This window comes from Buceros rhinoceros, unplaced genomic scaffold, assembly GCF_000710305.1.
Source record: "Buceros rhinoceros silvestris isolate BGI_N320 unplaced genomic scaffold, ASM71030v1 scaffold15727, whole genome shotgun sequence".
Lineage (NCBI taxonomy): Eukaryota > Metazoa > Chordata > Aves > Bucerotiformes > Bucerotidae > Buceros > Buceros rhinoceros.
In genome coordinates, this window is record NW_010420683.1 from 135083 (window position 1) to 153726 (window position 18644).

The window sequence follows — 18644 nt, forward strand, 5'->3', positions numbered from 1 at the left end:
CCGCTCTTCTTGCATCACCCACCTCCATTCCTCTCCCTCCTCAGTACCATCTTTTTGTGCACATTACAGGCAGTCAGGGCAGGACCCTGCTGATACAGCCGTGGTGGTGGTTCTTTGTTCCTTCTGGATCCCTTGCTACTGGGAAGCTGCCCAGGGAAACTGCTGTAGCTTACATCTTTCTTGACAGCCCTGCTTGAAGATTTGAGCATGTTCTCCTAAAGTCAGTGAGGGTTACCACTGAATTCAGTTGCAATTCCCGCTGCCATTGCTGTTGTCTTGTGAATTCCAGGATTTCTTGAACTGATCCCAAAGCTTGATGATTTCAGCAACAAGGTCTAGGGAAGGGTCTTCTCTATGCACCTCACTTTTTCACAGAATCAGAATCAGTTTGGTTGGAAGAGACATTCAAGATCATCAAGTCCAACCATTGACCCAGCACCACCAAGTCACCACTAAATGTCTCTCAGCATCACATCTACAAGTCTTTAAATACCTCCAGGAATGGACTCCACCCCTTCCCTGGGCAGCCTGTTCCAGTGCTTCACAACCCTTTCTGTAAAGAAATCGTTCCTAATATCCAGCCTAAACATCCACTGGCGCAACTTGAGGCCATTTCCTTTTATCCTATTTCTTGTTACATCAGAGAAGAGACTGACCCCCACCTCGTTCCAGCTTCCTTTCAGGTAGATTGTAGAGCATGATAAGGTCTCCCCTGAGTCTCCTTCTCTCCATGCTAAACACCCCAGTTCCCTCAGCCACTCCTCACAGGACTTGTGCTTTTAACCTTTCGCCAGCTTCACTGCCCTACTCTGAACCTGCTCCAGCACCTCAATGTCCTTCTTGTAGTGAAGGGCCCAGAAATGGACACAGTACTCCAGATGTGGCCTCATCCATGCTGAGTACAGAGGAACAATCGCTTCCCTGCTCCTGCTGGCCACACTATTGCTGATACAAGCCAGGATGCCATTGGCCTTCTTGGCCACCTGGGCACCCTGCTGGCTCATGTTCAATCAGCTGTTGACCAAGCCCCCAGGTCCTTTTCCACTGGGCATCTTTCCAGCCACTCTTCCCCAAGCCTTGCAGCAGTGCAGGGGGTTGTTGTGGCCCAAGTGCAGGACATGGCACAAGGCCTTGTTGAACCTCATACTATTTTGCACCACCGTGTCACACATTTCTGATCTGTTTGAACCCGTTAATTTCTGTTCTTTATCCTCCCTGAAGCTCTAACCATGCAAGGCAGGAGTTGCTCTGGGCATGACCGTGATGCTGCAAGCAAACTCAAATGAAGAAGAGGAGGCATCAGGCTCTTCTGAGTTATGAGATTGTTTGGCAGTCACAGAAAGAGAAATTTATGAAGATAAGTTAAAAAGATTGGGCTTCTTTGCCAAAGTAAAAGGATCTTTGTAAGAAATATGAGTGCTCCTGGGTTAGGACATAACCTATCTTTTACTAATGAGAATATTGAAGAAACTTTACCTGGTAGTATTTTATTCCATAGCAAACTACCTTTCATTTTCCTCTAAATCATAGCATATGTCCATCCAAAACAGGATGTTTTAATGGATAAATGGGCTGCTGATCTGAGCCACCAGGGCAATTCCTATGCTCCTGTTAACAGAAGCTGCTGTCATTTCAGTGACAATTAGCAGGCAAATCCTATTACAGGAATAAAATCACCTAATCCTCAACTCTGGTACATGCTCTTCACTATGATAGGTGTTTAATTATAAGGGTGCTGCAGACTACAATACTTTGGCACGCTGAAGAGTGTGGCAGTTACTGGGCAATGAGGAAATCCAGATTGGATTTAACAGTAGGTAGTACCGTCATAGGGCTTCTTGTTTGGTTTGGTTTTGGGGTTCTTTGTTTTTTTTTTCTTTCTAATAGGAAAAAAGTTGACTCCAAGAAATATGAAATCTAATGAAAATAAGGGCAACCTGTACTTTCTGTTTAGTTGGGGCATAGAAAAATTTCCATGAAGGGTGGTGGTACAAATTAGAAGAATCCCTTGCAGCCTTGCATAAACTGTCTTTGGATGTGTAGTTTGTGTAATAAATCTTGTACTTTGACACCTGTATATTTAACTAGTTCTTCTTTATGTTACTTACCACAGCACTTAAAGTTCTGCAAACTATTTAGCACTAGTGTAAATTTGCTACCCATGTAGTTACCAGTTAAATTTTAATAGTGAAAGATTGAGATCTTCTGTTGTTGCTTTGGAAGATGCCACCTAACAGTCTACATACGAACCTTGACCATACCACAATGTTAAATTAGCATGATGTTACTAAGTACTCTCAATTTTAAAATCTGTTCATTATAATTTCTATTTCACAGAGCTAGAATAACTGCTGTAAAACTCTGTTCCCATGATGCACATGCTATTCTCTGTCTTTTATTGTACTTAGTAGTTCTCTGGATTAACTTAATTGTGAGCTGGGGGCTCAGACTCCTGGAGGTGTGCTGTCTTGGGCTGATACTCTTTCCAGTTACCACAATTAAATCTCAATTACAACAATGAAACAAAACAATTAACTAATTGTCCTTCAAAAATTAATATCCTTTTCCACAAAAATCTATTTATTTTTTCACAGCCTACATTACTCTTTTTTCCCTTAGTTTTCCCCAAAGCCCAGAATACACTTTTTCAGTAGCTCTTTCAATTACCGTGTTATGATCCTTTGTCAGGCTTTGTATTTTGTTATCACAAGACTCTAAATCTGTTCCTTTTCTCTTCCATGTTATCTTTAACATCTTTGTAACAAAAGTGCTGCAAAAGCTATTGGAGAAGGATCAGTCTGTCTGACAACATCATTCTTTGCAGCATGGTCGGTTTGAATAGAGGCTACCAGCTCTGTTATATGAAGGAGCATTCTCTTTAACAAAGGAGGATAAGCATCAGAAGCATCTGGGGAAAACCTCTGATTCAAAGTGCTGCACTGTGAATATGAATTTTAACCAGTAATAGGAAAAAAGCAGAGTATCATCTTTAGTAAGCTGAGTTCAACTCTACTGAAGCACAGAGGCTAGAGGGACTGATAAGTACTTGGAACACAATCCAAAGCAAGTCAATGGAAAAGTTCCTAGTGACTTCAGTGGTCTTTGAATCAGGTTTTCTAAAGGTATTTTTAAAGCACATATGTACAGGAATGTTCACCTGCATTAGAAGCTAACAGAACCATTGAGCAAACGAGCTATTTATGTGTATGAGTGGAAACAGCAATCCCAGAAAGATCCATGCACCCAGCGCACCGAAAGGGTGAAAGCAGAGGTGTTGTTGGAACCTGCTACAACTGACCACTGGCACTTCTGGGTGTTTACGTGGGAAGACTCTAACTTGCCTGTAGCATTGCAGGATACTGTCCAGTCACACTCACTTCTATAAGGGGTGGAGGGATAGTGACTGAACTGTACTGCAACTTAAAGGATGAGGTTGCTGTCAGCTGTAGCAGAGGCCTACATGTATTAGTTCTGCTTTTTTTTTTTTTTTTTTTTTAAGTTGAATATTGTACCAAACAGAGAGACTGAAGCTTTGGCTGTTTCTGACTGAAGCTTTGGCTGTTTCCGACTGAAGCTTTGGCTGTTTCCCCAGATATATCTTTCCCTTTCTGTTGTGAATATTGTACCAAACAGAGAGACTGAAGCTTTGGCTGTTTCTGACTGAAGCTTTGGCTGTTTCCGACTGAAGCTTTGGCTGTTTCCCCAGATATATCTTTCCCTTTCTGTTGTTTCAGATATGTAAATAAATGTTAGAAGAAGAGATCTGAAAGATATACGTTTGCAAGGAGGGTTAAATGTGGTTGTTGTGAACAGCTGGAGTGTATCTAACGTGCTGCTTCTCTGTGTCTGGCCCCTATGGAATTGTACGCAGCGCTGCTCACTCCTGGTGTGATGGATAAGCGCTACTGGTAACTATGGTGGGGGGAAAGAGGAGCTGCGAGAAGTCATCCTCAAAAGCTCCCTGAATAAAGGCAGTGCAAATATTGTGTGGCTTCTGAAGAAATGTGGTGCTGGTTTTGTTTGGTTTTTTTCCTCTTGAAGCTGAGTGGGGCTGCAGAAAGGGCTGTTTGCTCTTGCAGGCACTTTTACTGCTGACCCTACTCCTCTGCTGGCCCACTGAGGTTATCCAATTTTTCAGCTGTGTGGTTATTTGTATCTGGTTTGGAGCACTCCTAATGCTGCACACCCAGGAAGGACTGTATTTTGGAGGGAAAATTTCTGTTCTGCAGTTCAACCCAAATGTATAGCTTTAAGTGCATTTCTGGTAATTATACCTTTAAAACAGTAGTTTCAATCTTCATTAAGTCTGTGAGCCTCTAAAATTGTTCTAAAATATAAAGAGGACATATAGACTTCTTTCTACTGAGGTTTGCTACATGTAAGCCTACTTTTATTACCTTTTTTTTTTTTTTGGACCTTTTAGTTGCATTAAAAGCACTCCGTGGATTTCCAGGTGTCCACAGACCACATTGACTCACCAACCGTTAGCGCACTAAAGTGGTTGTGGAGAGGCAGAAACAGGGACGCCAGAGCTGTGCTCCTGATCAGCTCCACAGTGCTTCTGAGCATCCAACGCCTGGGCTGTTTTTGCAAAAGTAAAGTCAAGAAATGTGCCTATGAGGGAGCTGTACAAGACTCTGTACACATTGCCTCTGGAATAAAATTTTTCTGGGGAGAAATCCCTGCATTGCATCAGCAGACTGTAGGTATACAATATCACTAGCTAGAAGCTGTGGAATTTTAAGTGTCAGGTTTAATTCCCGTGGTCTGCACCCATTGCATGGTAATGTTTTGTTGTAGAAAACAGTATCTACTAGACCTCTGTGTAACATATGTGGTGCATCATTTTATTCCCCATGTCCAGCAGAAAACCAGCTGTCATAATTTTAAATGTTACTGCCTTCAAATAACCTTTCCAAATGCTAATTTCTTTGTAACGCACTCTCCAGTAATTTTCAACAGGCCAACATAAACAGCATGTAATTTGCAAGTTTTATTTCTTATTTGAAGCACCTGAGCTAGAATCTTTCATAATAAAATTGGTGCCTAATTTACCACTCATATTATTTTAATCAGAGTACCAATTTTCGGCTTGCATTCTGTGTAATTGTGCTTTCACATTATTCAAAACCAGTTTACATCTGGTGAACTTCTGATAATTTTTTCTGTACTTTCCGACAGTTATTTAATTGTCTTGTTAGCATGGATCATTTGATTTTATATCAGATTAAACTGCGGTCTCGATGGTTCATTTTTGCAATATGCTGTGTTGACAGAAAGGTACAGAGAATTGGAATGGATATGTATCTTATTAAATGCAGAGTCATTAGCATATCATGTTAATAGTCTTCAGTTCGGTAAATTAATCTGGTTCTTAAAAAACTATTATCCTCTCTATAAAGCTTTGGATAAATATTTTGAAGTTGTGTGATGGAGTTCATTAGTTTTTGTGTATGCATGTATGTGGGAATTAGCTTTTGGCTTTTGAAAATAGGCGCTGGTGGGAAGGTGGCTCCGCAGCGGCAGTGCAGTGGTTGGTGTTACGATAGTTGGGCTTAGGTTTTTTGGTACACGTTTCATGAAAAAAAAATTCCTTTGGCAGGAATTATTTTGTTTAGAACTAGAACGTTTGAGGAAGGGAATATATGTTTACCTTAATAAAGTTCTTTAACTAAAAATGTCACATTTTTACATCTCCCACTTTGTATCAGATAGGTCTGCAAAATTCTTTGCTTGTGCATCATGGAAAGTAGAGACAAGAGCTCACCGTAGCAGGAGAGCAAGTTGTATTTAATGACATGACTAGAAGAGGTCAATGGTTTGCTTTATAAATATTAGATTTCCATTGAAATGCCACTTAAGCAGACTATGTCAACATTTTGGATTGGTAGCTAAAATTAAAAAAGTAGCGAAAAAGAATAAATTAAGATTTTTTTTTTCTCCACTGCAGTATTGCTTACCTTTCAGTGTGGATCATTTTGTTTAATCCACAAAGTTTCATTATGTTTTGGATGTGTTTTAAACTTCTCTTTTTTTTGCCCCCGAGAAATAAAATTTTGAAATATTTACATTTCAAATATATTAATTTAGAAAGATAATTTTTGATTGAAACCCTACTTTTCAAATCACCTGTTTGAAGGAAGAATAGAGAGTGTTCACCACCTGTCCAGTGGTGAGAAAGCTTCCCCTGGACCTCGAAGAGCATTATCAGATGACACCGTCCCAGACTATTGATTGAATATAAGCAGTAGCACCGGTAGATAAGCTTGAGTGGTATTTGTTTTAAACTCTTGGTTTATCGCGGCCAGCCAGTGACACAAGCTATTTGGCGTTTACACATGGCAGTCACGATACAGCCTTGCTGAGTAACGTGCCAACTGCCAAACATTTCAGTAGCTTTTGAGCATTAATTTTTAAAAAACAAACTGCAATGTATTAAACCCAGGAAATGCAAAGAATAAATCTAGAAGAGTTTTTTCCCTTTACTAGAGATAACCTACATGATAAATTTGATTTGAAGAAGCATTTTGTATCACCTTCACAGCATCTGAGAATCCTGCTGGTATCGGCTGTCTCGTCGAGTTATATCTGACACCACAGTGGCCCACTGTGAGGATGGAGAGACTTCCAGTCCATTTTTATTGCTACTTCTACACCGAGGGATAAAAACCCTATCATCTTTAGGACCTGATCTTGCCAAGAGAATTGTGCAGTTATTAAACGTGTTGCAGAGAAAAGGGACCACCTAAATCAATCAGCTCTCTTCAATGAACTCATTGAGCTCAGTGAAGGCCTGTTGACAAGGGAGAGAGGGGCGCTTTAGCTCCGTGCATTCAAATAGTATGGAGAGATAACAAAGCTTGAAGGTGTGGGGTAGAACTGTTGCCCTATATTTTGCATGCAGGTTTTCTGCCTGACCTGGCCACCGCCTCTCGGTGGCACTGAGCCATCAGGTCTGGCTGCAGCTGGACATGCCTTCGCTGGCCTAAGGTCATGATGTAGTCCATTCTGCCCAGGGCAAAACATCATGGCAATGTGAACGTTGTGCTGAATGCTGTATTACAGCAGCTGGATGCTGTGATGCTTTCTGTCCACGATACTATCAGACCGTGTCACTTTTCAGCTTGGACATTGCTTTTGTCTGTGGCAGCAGCCCAGCAGGAGCCAGTCATTCCTACCCCACGACTGCAATCTGCTATTTAGCAGAGAGTTTGCTTTGACTGTGAAGTCTGTATTTATTAGGCTACACCAATTTCCTCCTCCTTGTGACAGCAACATTATCAGAGGAACATTATCACCCTCACCTGAGTGTCCTTTTCCCTCAGAGGAGCTCTGCAGCTGAGCCACAGCTGTGGACAAGGTGGACACAGCAACCCAAACGCTGCTATGCATTCAAGAAACCTTTGTTTTGTGAAATTCCTACCAAAGAATGTTTGAGATTGCTAGGTAAAAAAAATAGAGACAGATTCACACAACTAGGCCAAGCAGATGCAGTTGTTAAATGCAACAGATGTGATCGGTGCTTTGTTTGGGGAGCAAAGTCAAAAGTCAGGAAACAGAATTGTGTTTTCCCACAGTAAGCCTCCACTCTGGGCACCTTCTCCAGTGAGACAGAAGGTGGTAAATATTTTGCCTCTATCAAGACCTGTGTTGCTGTGCTTGCTTCTGATTCCTCTAAATGACTACAAGAAGATGGCTTGTCTTGCTAATTAGAGCTGCTCTCGTAGCAAATAGGGTTTCTCTCGGAATATTAACAATTTTCCCTTCACTTGAATGTTTTTACAGCATCAATGATTAGTTGCTAAAAGGACAGAAAATCAGAAACATTTAATTAATGAATATTAAAATATTCAGAATTCTTAAAATGCCATCTCAGCAGTTCTTTGTGAAGCATCTTTTAGTATAAACAAATGACTATCTGTTTGTGGTGGCATGGAGGGCTGTGATCAAAGTGGCTGAACGCTGTAAAAATGCCTATAAATACACGCACCTTCTGAATGCAGTAGGAGCCAGCATTTAATTCACACACCTTAATCTGAGGAAGTTAAAATCTAATTAACATTAAATTGCAACAAAAATAGACAAAGATCAAGGGACAGAAGGATGCCTTTGTGACTCGGAGTAGGGACAGGGCTAGAAGCAGCATACTTGGATGAGGGACGTGAAGGATGGCAGTGCGCTGTCTGCAGTTTCCCTGAGAGGGGGAGCTGCAGGTGTCCCAGTCCTGTTCCCCGGGCTGCGTCATGTGAAATGTTTAAAAGTCATCCTTTTTACCCCTACCCAAAAATATAAGTAAATAACAAAAAAATACAGCGAGGCCAATGCTGCAGAAGTTTCTCCCCAAAGCCCTGAAGTGGGCAGGAGGTGCCGAGATGACAGCTGTGTGCGGTGAGACGACTGCTGATGATCTGCTCAAAATCATTCAGAGCAAAAAGGAAAATATTCTTCACGCTTGGAAGGGACTGGGGTGATGGTACATCCAAGATGTGCCAAATGCGAAGAGTAAATCAAGTACAATACAGCCTTTGAAGGTGAAGGGGGAAAAGTAAAATTCACTCGTCTCTACTGTAGGTTTCTGTTTACTAATCTGTGATTTCATGGAGGAAAGAAATTGTGTCACTGAAGGCCTTTTAGGAACTGTGTCCTTAGCTTATTGACTTGCTTCAATTTATTTGGGGAAAAGGCTGTATTTGTGTGGGTGTAGTATTATTTTAGGAGATGTCTTAGTTAATTATTGTCTCATGAAACATCACCTAGGAGATACTCTTCCTCTGTCATGCAGCTTGATGCCTCATGCAGTAAAAGGTAACTCTTCTCTAGTTGATTAAATTATGTTGTGGTGAACTTATCTCCACTGGGTCTCAATTAAGAAGTGAAGCCAGTGCCTTTAGAGGAAAAGGCAGAGAACAATCAGAATATACTGAATATGTAATTTGATCTCTGGAAACAAGCAAGAGGAAGAACGTGGAAGGATGGAAATGTGTAGACATTAAGAACACATTATATCTCAAAGATTTGTATGTGGAAGTGTAATATAATTAGGTCATTATTGTTCATTAGAAATATTTAGTTCTTTTAAAAATCTAAGGTGTTCTTTCTAAGCTTGTAAATTTACTGTGGGAAATATTCATTTTCCTTATTACTTCCCTTGTCTCCATTTTAGCACTCCTGAGAACTTCAGTCACACTGATTCTGGGCCCATTGTCTATTAACATGAATTATAAAACTGCCATAAATTTTCTGTTACACTCGAAGTAAACATTTTGGTATTAATATTTTTTAATTTTCCTTTTAAAAAATGTTTAAAGTATGTAGCAGAACCAATCTCTCTGGATGTTTTGCTACAAAAAACCTCCAAAGCTCTTGTCATGAAATAATTTCAAATGTGAAGAACAGAAAAGGAAATTACCCCAACTTTTGTTTCTCAGACCTGTTTTCCTACCATTCTCCTTTGTGTGCTGCACACATCTTTTTGTTCTGTTCTCTCCTGTTTACATGCTTTTCTTTCCTAACGCTGTTATAATGGTTTCCTAAGGTCTGTTCATTTTGGTTTTTTTCTACAAAATATAAATCATCCCAGGAAGCATTCTGCAGATATTGGTGAAATATGCTACTGGAACTGGCAGTGACATGACTGATTAACATGCAGCACATCATCAATATAGAGGTGTTAAACAATACCTGACTTTGTACATTCTTTAGTAACTCAATTCCTTTCAATATTATGAGAATGAGCAGCTCATAAATGCAGAATAATTGGAATTTTAATTAGGTAGTGACTTAAGGATGCCTCCTGTTTACAAGATAATAACATCTCTTGAGCTAAATGAATGGAGGGGCAGGTTTCAATTTAACAGCCTATAAAAGACCCCAGTTGATTGGTTTCTGCTATTAATCTTGGCTGTTCACGGTACCTGAGTGAACTTGGTGGCTGAGGTGCTGATGTTTGTTTTGAGCTTGTGAATGGTATCCCAGCCCTGCTTAAGCTCTCATCGAAGTCTTTAGGATGAGTTTTAAACAATTACAGTGAACTTACATTAAAGTCTCGGTGAGCACAGAATTGCTTTGCTATGGCATAAAATTCATAGTATGTACCTGCAGGTATATACATTTACTTTTTTGACTATTTGTGTAGACACCTTTTCATTTGTTTACAATGGAATAGTGAGAGGAATTTGTTTTCTTGTATGAGATAAGCATCCTCGTGTTTTTCCTAGCAGCTGCACATACTATTAGGAGGACCCAATTAAAGCTGCATTTGGTCCACACAGAGCAGCAGTGATTGCTGTCTGTAATTTCTCCTGGGGTTTAACTTAGGGGCATTAAGCTGTGCAGAACTTTGTTAACAAATAAAGTCAAGTCAAACAAGTCAAGGAAAAAAAAGTGCAACAAGCTGGCAACTAGCGTGTAGGATCTTGGCTGTTGTGTGCTACCTACAGCTTGCAAAAAGGAGTCTCCCTTCCCACCCTCTCAAGCCACTGGATAAATGACTGGTTTTCTCTGTTTAGGCTTGTACTTTCCTGTCCTCCTGGGCACAAGAATAAATATTTGTGTGCCTCCTCTGCTTCCAAGTCAGCCACTCTGACTGCAGTGGGTGCCGGCCTTCTGAAGATTCCTGTGAATTGAAGGCTAAAATAATTCTAAAGCCAAATATGCCTTTCCTTGTCCCAAGCATTATCTGTGTCACCACTACCGAATGCTCAGCACTGCCGATTGTTGTGCCAAACAGAAAGAGAAAGGTAAATGAATTAGAATAGAGAAGGAGCAGGGCACTGGAGCACAGGCGCCTTCTTGACGGGTGAGGAATTTCATTTGTAACCTGCTCTTTCTTCTCTGCCAAGGCTGTTCAGTTCCCACTGCTCCATAAAGGGACTTGATGTCCCTTGATGTCCTCCCAGGCTGTGTAACTCTCCTTGTGTATGCGCGTACACACTCGGAGGCGCAGCATGTTTTGCTTTCATTGGTTAGCGATACCTGGAGTCTGTAAACACTCATCTCTTGGTCAATGCACTACAAAGAGCAAAACATCAGACATCCAATCCCTCAAAGAGTTTTTATGAGAAAATGTGGTTTCCAACTGAAAAGCAGGAGCAGAAGTCCCAAAAGGCTCCATTTCTGTAGGTATGATCAGCCAGCGGATGGTGATTCTGAGAAAAGTGGAAAGAGCGTATCTGAATTGCCCTGATGTGCAGGGTGTGCAGAAGTGGCAACAGAGGAAGGACCTGGCTGGAGCATTTTCCCCCTTAATCACTACACAGGTCTCCCAAAGTGGCTGAGATCAAAAAGGGACAAAGATGGGACTTAATTTTACAAGACGATGAACATTCTGACCCTCGGGCAGCAGAGCACTTCAGGCATCACAGCAGAGCTAAGAGCCGAGCTACTTAGTTGCTACTGAAATGCTTCTCCGCGCTGATGCTATGAGCTACTGTCTTGCAGGATAGGGCCTGTACAGAATGAGATTAAAATCCGTTAATCACCTTGTGTATGTCGAGTGGTGACAGATCCAAAACCAGACACTTATGTTCAAAAATAGATAGTTTATTAATTTGGAGAAAATTATAAAGATGTCCACAAGAAGTTGCTCTTTTGTAGGGCCTATTCTAGATCAATTATTTGGCTTTTTATGGTCTCTTGACTGGTGCTAAAGCAGTAGTTAACTGGCAGTTTTGATGCTGATACATAAAGCAAGCCATAATAGAGAAGAAAGCCGCCTTTAATTTCAAGCTCCACTAGAATCATGAAAGGAAAATTAATGTTTACTGAATGAAAAAGGATGATATTGCTGGAGAGAGGAAGTTTGGGTTAAGCTTTTTGGGGAATGTTAATAACTTGGAGAAATGGAAACATATATTATAAAACATGTTTCAAATGGCATAAAAAGTATTTTAAACTTACCTAAGCTCCTCAGTGTGGTATCGAGTTTTAAAAATAAAGCAAACTGAATGATGGCTGACATATGGAAGGAGGCTTTCTAGTACTGACAGATTTTCTATGAAAAATTCAATATAACCTTATATTTAGAATAAATGTTTTGATGTGAAATTAAAGCCTGCTGATAAGCTTTTGCCCATTTCTGTAATGCCTCTGCAAATTTCCAGAGGAATCTAAGAAGCAACCAGGCTTGTGCCCTGGTAATATACTTTCATAAAGCTGCTGTTCTGAGAGTCGTCTGGCATGTCACTGTGCAGCCGAGTTTTGCCTGTGATATGTTGCCAAGCACCATAAACGGATGCAGCTCTGAGATGGCAGGTCACTTTTTATTTTGCCAGACGCAACAAAGAAGTGTCAACCTCTGACAGTTTTTAAAAGTGGGCTTTAAAAGAAATATCAAACCTTTTACTTTAGCCAGTCAGTACCTGAGAAAAAATGCTCCCAGGAAAATAAAGGATAGGCAGGGAAATTTGTGGAAGTGGAAGCTGCACTATGTGAGTGATTTAGCACTACCTTACTCTGGTTTTATGCTGATAAATACACTTGGGATGAGGTGACACGGCCTTTATGCCGTCAGATAAACGGGCAGTGGATCTGGTTCGGTTGTCTGATGTGTGTGTGCACCACTGCAGCAGGATTATTACTGCCGCTAGTAATGCACTGGGCTTTGTGATAATATCACAGTTGACATGGTTTGGTCTTGCATTTTTGTTGTAGGATCTCGCAGTCCCTAGGTACCTTGAATGCCCTGCAGAGAACCCCCTTTATAATAGTTGGAAGCATTTAGCAGGTGAATTGCCTGACTTAACACAATACAGCACAACCTGTGAGCTGTAGGACAGGACAGGGACAAACGGCAGCAGCTTTGGATCCCAACTCTGCAGTCTAACACCAAAGTGCTCTGACTCCTGTGAAGCACTTGCTGATGGTTCACAGGAAATACTGGTCCTATAAATGCTGGCCTGTGATTCTACAGCTCAAGAGCTTTGGTATTTGCTTTAATGGTCTTTAGGCTTAAGCATTTTAACAGAAACTGTAAAAAAAAAGTAAAAAGTAAGTAGTGCTCTCTCAATACCACGTCATAAGTAAATGCTGCATTTCTTCATAAGACTGCGAAGGTTATGGCACGGTCATGAAAGCATGAAAAAACCCTGGTAGGGTTTCCTTTGTTACCTTCTGGACCACGTTTGCTCTCCCTATAGCAGTAGACTGATGAAGTTGTTGCCAGAACTTCTTTTCAGTGTAAAAAAATAACCAGGTTCACAGTCACAGTCAGTCTAAACCGCAATCATTTCAGACCAGCAACAGAGAAGGGAATATCATACTCATAAGTCCACGTTTCCCTTATAAGAGTCTTGCCTCAGTAGACAAGGAAATAGATCTTTTTCTTTTGTTCCCAGTAACTGCAGACTGCTGGGAACTAGTCTGCACTCAGGGAAGTTCTTTGCTGGGGGAAGTTTAGCTAAAGTCAACCCAGAGGATGAGACTGCAGAAGGTTCATCCCCTCTCGAGCTGGTGGAAGCTACCCTACACACAAAACAGTGTGCTGCTTCTGCCTGAAAAGAGCACACTCGCCTCGCTACAGTCACCAGGTTCTTTTGTTCATGATTTCTGCTGATGCTATTAGTTGAGAAGTGGATTAAATGGCTTCCAGTTTATAAAGAGAAGTTGCAAATTGTAGGAAAATTACTTCTGATATTATATATGATGTTGGTTCATTTTCAATTGTATTTATAAAAAGTTTCCAGTATGACAAACAAGTGGCACGTTGTGCACTAGGATAGTATTAAGGAAATGTACAGTGAACGTGGAGATGTGCATAGGACTGGAATTTGTGAGTAACAAGGTGTATGTGCTCTGAATAAGTAATTAAGAAAATTTTGGTATAGCTATGATATTGGTATTTGCTTGAAGGCTACTGCAATATACAGTCAGATTTCTGCACTGTCTCCCTTGTGCCGTCAAGTTCGCAATAGCATTCTCGGGTCGACCCTTCAAACTGTCACCTCCCCTTCCTCCCTCTCCTCCCCATCACACCCTTAGTAAAGCAGAAAATAAAGATGATGATAGTACTATGTTAGAAACTGGTAGATGAGGTAAGGACAGCAATCACTGCAGACTCTCGGTCAGACGAGTTTCAGGCTTCGTTATATTCATACTTGACTTTCAAATTCTGATATAGACAGAGTGCAAAGCCATTTCCATTCTACTCCCTTTTTTCACCCTTTTGGAGCTTTCACAACATGCATCTTTTGAGATCCTTTGTACCAACTCCTAGAGGAGTACATGTCCATATATATTAATCTTAAAAGTTCTAACTGAAAACTCTTATGGCTTTGTGAATTCAGTAGCCACATGGCAAAAACACAATATTTTTTTCCCACGGACATATTCGTGACATAGAGAGAATTTTGCTACATGACTATAAGAATGTTAATACTTCCCCTAGTTTTTACTTGGCAAAACCTCCTATTAGAGTAGTCTCTTGTGACTGAAGTCCACAGAGCACATGGTCTTAAGTACAGCTATAGATATGGCAGAGTGGCTGTAGATGCCTTATCCCGGGTGCAGCTCGGAAGCAGTGGTCCTGGTACTCCTGACTTCACCTGGCCACCTGCTATCCATGATCACATCCCTGTCTCCAGCCCACGCACTGGCTGGTCTGCACTCGGAAGTTTGTGGAGGCATCTGAAACCTGTCTCAGAGCTGAGCTGTCAGGATGGGTTGCATCCTCTAGACTCTTCTCTCCCTTGCTGACCTTTGCCCAAGTTGCTCTCTCTTGTACCACCCAATCGCAGCTCTCACAAATCCAAGTTCTCTGTGTGTCAGTGATGACAAACTGCAGTGGCCCTGGCCAAGGTTGTAAAGGTGCTTGTTAGCCCTATCATCTCTTTCACTGTAAACCCTAGGAGAGATGGTGTGTGACCGTACCCTGAAGAAGCCTCCTGGTAACCACAGGGCTGGACAGGCCTCTTCCCAGCTGCTTTTGTGGTTCCAGGACAAACAGCGGTGGAGTGGCTGCACGTTTAGTGACCATGAAGTTTTTGCACGTTTAATATTCTATCACTGACAGGAGATTTATACATTCAGGAGTCAGTAGCATTAGGATGAGGATCTATGTATTAAATTTTCATGTGTACCGTGTGTGAATGTGCTTGACTTACCCAGAAGAAATCCTTTACTCTGTTTCAGAATAATGGTAGGATTGCTGCAGAAGCCACCTTTTACACAATTACACAGGGAAGAGCATTGCATTTCTGTACAGTGTCTGACCATCATTCATACCCCTTCCCAACACCCCCCGCTTTATCCTGCATTCTCTGTAGTAATAACACTCTTCATAGGTGCTGAGGAAATGACTGTCATAGGTAAGGTTATTGTCTCTTTAATGACCACGGGAATATTTAGTGAGTTTAATATTTTGTCTTGGGAAATCTGTTGTGCCCACCCTAAATGGCTGTCGGACTTAAATATATCTGCTCAGAGTCATGTGCATTATATAAATAAAACTACACAGACACCATGTTTGTCAATCAGGTAAAAAGGCTTGACACCCGCTATCCTGAGCACATATACTTTGTAAGCGCTGGTTTCCAACAGATAAATGAAATCAAGGTTTATGTGCTCACAGAAGCCAACAGGATGGGATTGTTTCAGTTGAAAGATCAGAAGAAAATTGTAACTAATGTTGTGGAAAATTACTTTGATATTGCTTTCTCGGTACAGCATCACAATTAGGTAGCAATGTGAAGCTCAGGGAAAGAATAAATGAATAGTAACAAATCAACACAAACAGCTACTGTCAGGAGTACTTTGCTTAGTGAAAGTAATGTAAGCATTACTTAAAGTTTTATGACTGTGGATTTTATCCTGGTTTAAGTAGTACATCAAGGTCTTACCATCATGCTTGCTAGAACTAAAACAATCAAGAGCAATTTCCAGAACAGACAGATAAAACTAAAGTACCAAAGTATTTTTATTAATCTTGTTTCATAAGTTATACTATCTTAAATTAAAGATGACTGAATGTACTAACAATGAAAAATGTCCTTCTGGACCATGCAAAACTCTACTATGCTGCTTTTCAGTGGAAAATAAACGTTACTGACTTTTCTTCAGCCTTCCTGATGAGATTCCAGCATCTAGCAAATACATTTGACTACATAGTAACTACATGGGAAATAGAAAAGCAAAGGCTAATCCAGTAAAACTTTGCCCTCTAGAACCTGTTGTCCCAAGTAGCTTAATGACACATGCGTTTGTTCAGTTTTATTGAGGGGCAATCAGACAAGTGAATTATAGCAATATCCAATCTCCGTTAGAAACAGGCCCTTTAGGGAAAAAACACTCTCCACAGGGAAAGGAAAGGATGCCAAAAATGTCACTTGTGATTGACGGATTTTCACAGGAGACTGTCTAGAGATGAAATATGCCTACCTCTCTTTTTAATGAAATGAATGGGTATTTTTCCTGTGTCCTTTAAGCCACCTGATATGTGGCTTATGAAAAAGATAAGTGGTATCATTTTCAGAAGCAGCAGATGTGAGGAGTGTTTGAGTCCACTGGGAGTTGAAAGCACTTAACGCCCATGAAAATCAGCCAAACAGAAATAAGAGTAATTGTACTGAGCACCTTTTACTCAAGGGTACAGTCTGGTTCCTGTTAACATAAATAGTAATTGAATGTGGAAATCTAGCAATTGATTACACACCTTTGGCAGTAACAGCACTATTGGGGTGTTCGTGTTTTAGCTCTGCAGAACCCTACCCTCAGCAATCAAGTAGGTTAGGGAGCGGGTTTCCCTGCAGGGGGTGGGACCTCTGTTCAAACTCCTTTCTACTTAAATATGCCTAGGTGTCCCCTTCTACAGTTATATCACTCTCAAAAATCACCTCACAGTGTACTGCAACCAGCAGTCAGCATTCAAGAGGTTTGTGGCTGAGAGAGCAGAGCTACAGCAGGTCGAGGGACCAATAATGAAAAAATGGAGAAGAAATTTCACTGGTTTTGAGACACCACTAGAAATTCCTTCTCTTACAGGAGCAGTGAATTAAATTTTCAATATAAAATTACAGATTCTTAGATCCATTAGAGTACTTCCTGCATTTGCTCTTGATATATCTTTCCTGTCACTCCAGTCTACTGTCTAATTTCAGTTGAATGTAACCAGTACTGCTGGTTTTAATCTGTAAGCTCTTCTGCATCTAAGTATACCAAAATAAATTGCAAAAGCACTGAAGGGACTGGTTAATTCTTGGCTTCGCACAACACTGATGATTCATTTTTTCTGCAGTTTCAGCTGAGTGGCTGCTTTCAAAATTGGTGTGCAATTGGACTAAATGATAAACATTAAAGTACAGATTGTCTAGTGACATGGAAATAAGCACTTAATAAACCTGGACACAGAAATTAGCACTTAATGTAATTATTTAAGTGTTCTCTGTGTTAGGATTTAGCTCCTTTAAAAATGTTAGTAATACTTTAAAATATACACAGTCATGTTCATTGTACAATGAAGATGTCAGTTGAATAGACTTTTTATAAAGCATGTATTTAGTCAAAGGAAAATTTCAGTGACTGAACACAGTGACCAAACCTCAGCACCCAGGGGCATTATTATGAGCTGGAGTGTGCACTGGCATAAACCAGCCTTCATTACAGCCTTAGTCAAAGAAAGCCACTGCAGGTAAATTAAAAGATATCGTGCTTTTTCAAACTTCTCGCGTGCCCCTCCTTTAAAAGGAAACCACTGTTTCAACCCACAGTTTTCTAGTTCTCACGCTGATGTGGTCTTTGTGGCTCTTCACAGCTTAAAGTCAGTAACACAGGAAGATGGCATGTGTATGAACGAAAGTTATCAGAAGTTTAATGGAACTTACCCATGTTTCAAAGAATGCATCCCAATGTATTTTATGTTTCTTGTGTTTATGCATCTCTTATTTTAGATCTCCATGATATACTGAGTACTATATATACGGGCAAAAGTAGATTTAGAGACGTGTATTTGCAGAACTGAACTTCTAGCAAAGTTTCTCCATTTCATATTTATAGTGGTATAGCTGGTATCAGAAGTTGGTCTCAACTTTAGCAGAAAATTAACTCCATCCAGTTGGACCTTGTGCTCCTTGGCAAAGATCCCCACGTAATCAGTTAATTGGTTCTTGGAACTGTTTTTTAAGCAAACTCCTCTTTTTTTTTTTTTTTAATAAGTTGTTAATTGATTTCAAAACACCCTGCATTAAAAAAATTGCCTACCTTTGTTGAGGCAAACTCTGTGAAATATGTAAGACAAGGGCATAAGTACAAAACATTGAACATGAAAGAGCAAGTGAGTCAAAAAGAAATAGGAATGCTAACCTGGTATCTGCTGATGAACTATTTCTTCTGGATCCTGCAGGTGAATGAAGACAACGAGCCCAGCTGCTCCAAACAGCAAGATGAAGGAGAACATACATGTCAGCCTCATAATTATTGTTCTCAGATCAATCCAGTTCTGACCCAGGAAAAGAACTGCACGCAATCTCCAGGACACTCTTCACTCATAGTCCCATCCTCTCATCTGGAATTCTGGTGTAATATGTCTACAAGAGGTAAAAAACCAAACCCCTAAAACTTAACATATAAAGCATTTATTTTTTCAATGCAGATTAGTAGATTTAAGTCCCTTTTTAGACCAAATTACTGATTTCTCTAGTATTTCTTTGGTCCAG

General features: G+C 40.5%; 1 protein-coding gene across 1 annotated transcript in view; it reads right to left on the reverse strand.

The window, feature by feature from the left end:
* CHST8 (carbohydrate (N-acetylgalactosamine 4-0) sulfotransferase 8) overlaps positions 1 to 18400 on the reverse strand; it is a 128433-nt gene extending 110033 nt beyond the window's left edge. Inside the window, exon 1 of the mRNA XM_010139397.1 lies at positions 18292 to 18400. Coding sequence (XP_010137699.1) covers positions 18292 to 18400 — 109 coding nt within the window. The remainder of the gene's footprint in view (positions 1 to 18291) is intronic.
* Between the last annotated feature and the right edge of the window lie 244 nt (positions 18401 to 18644).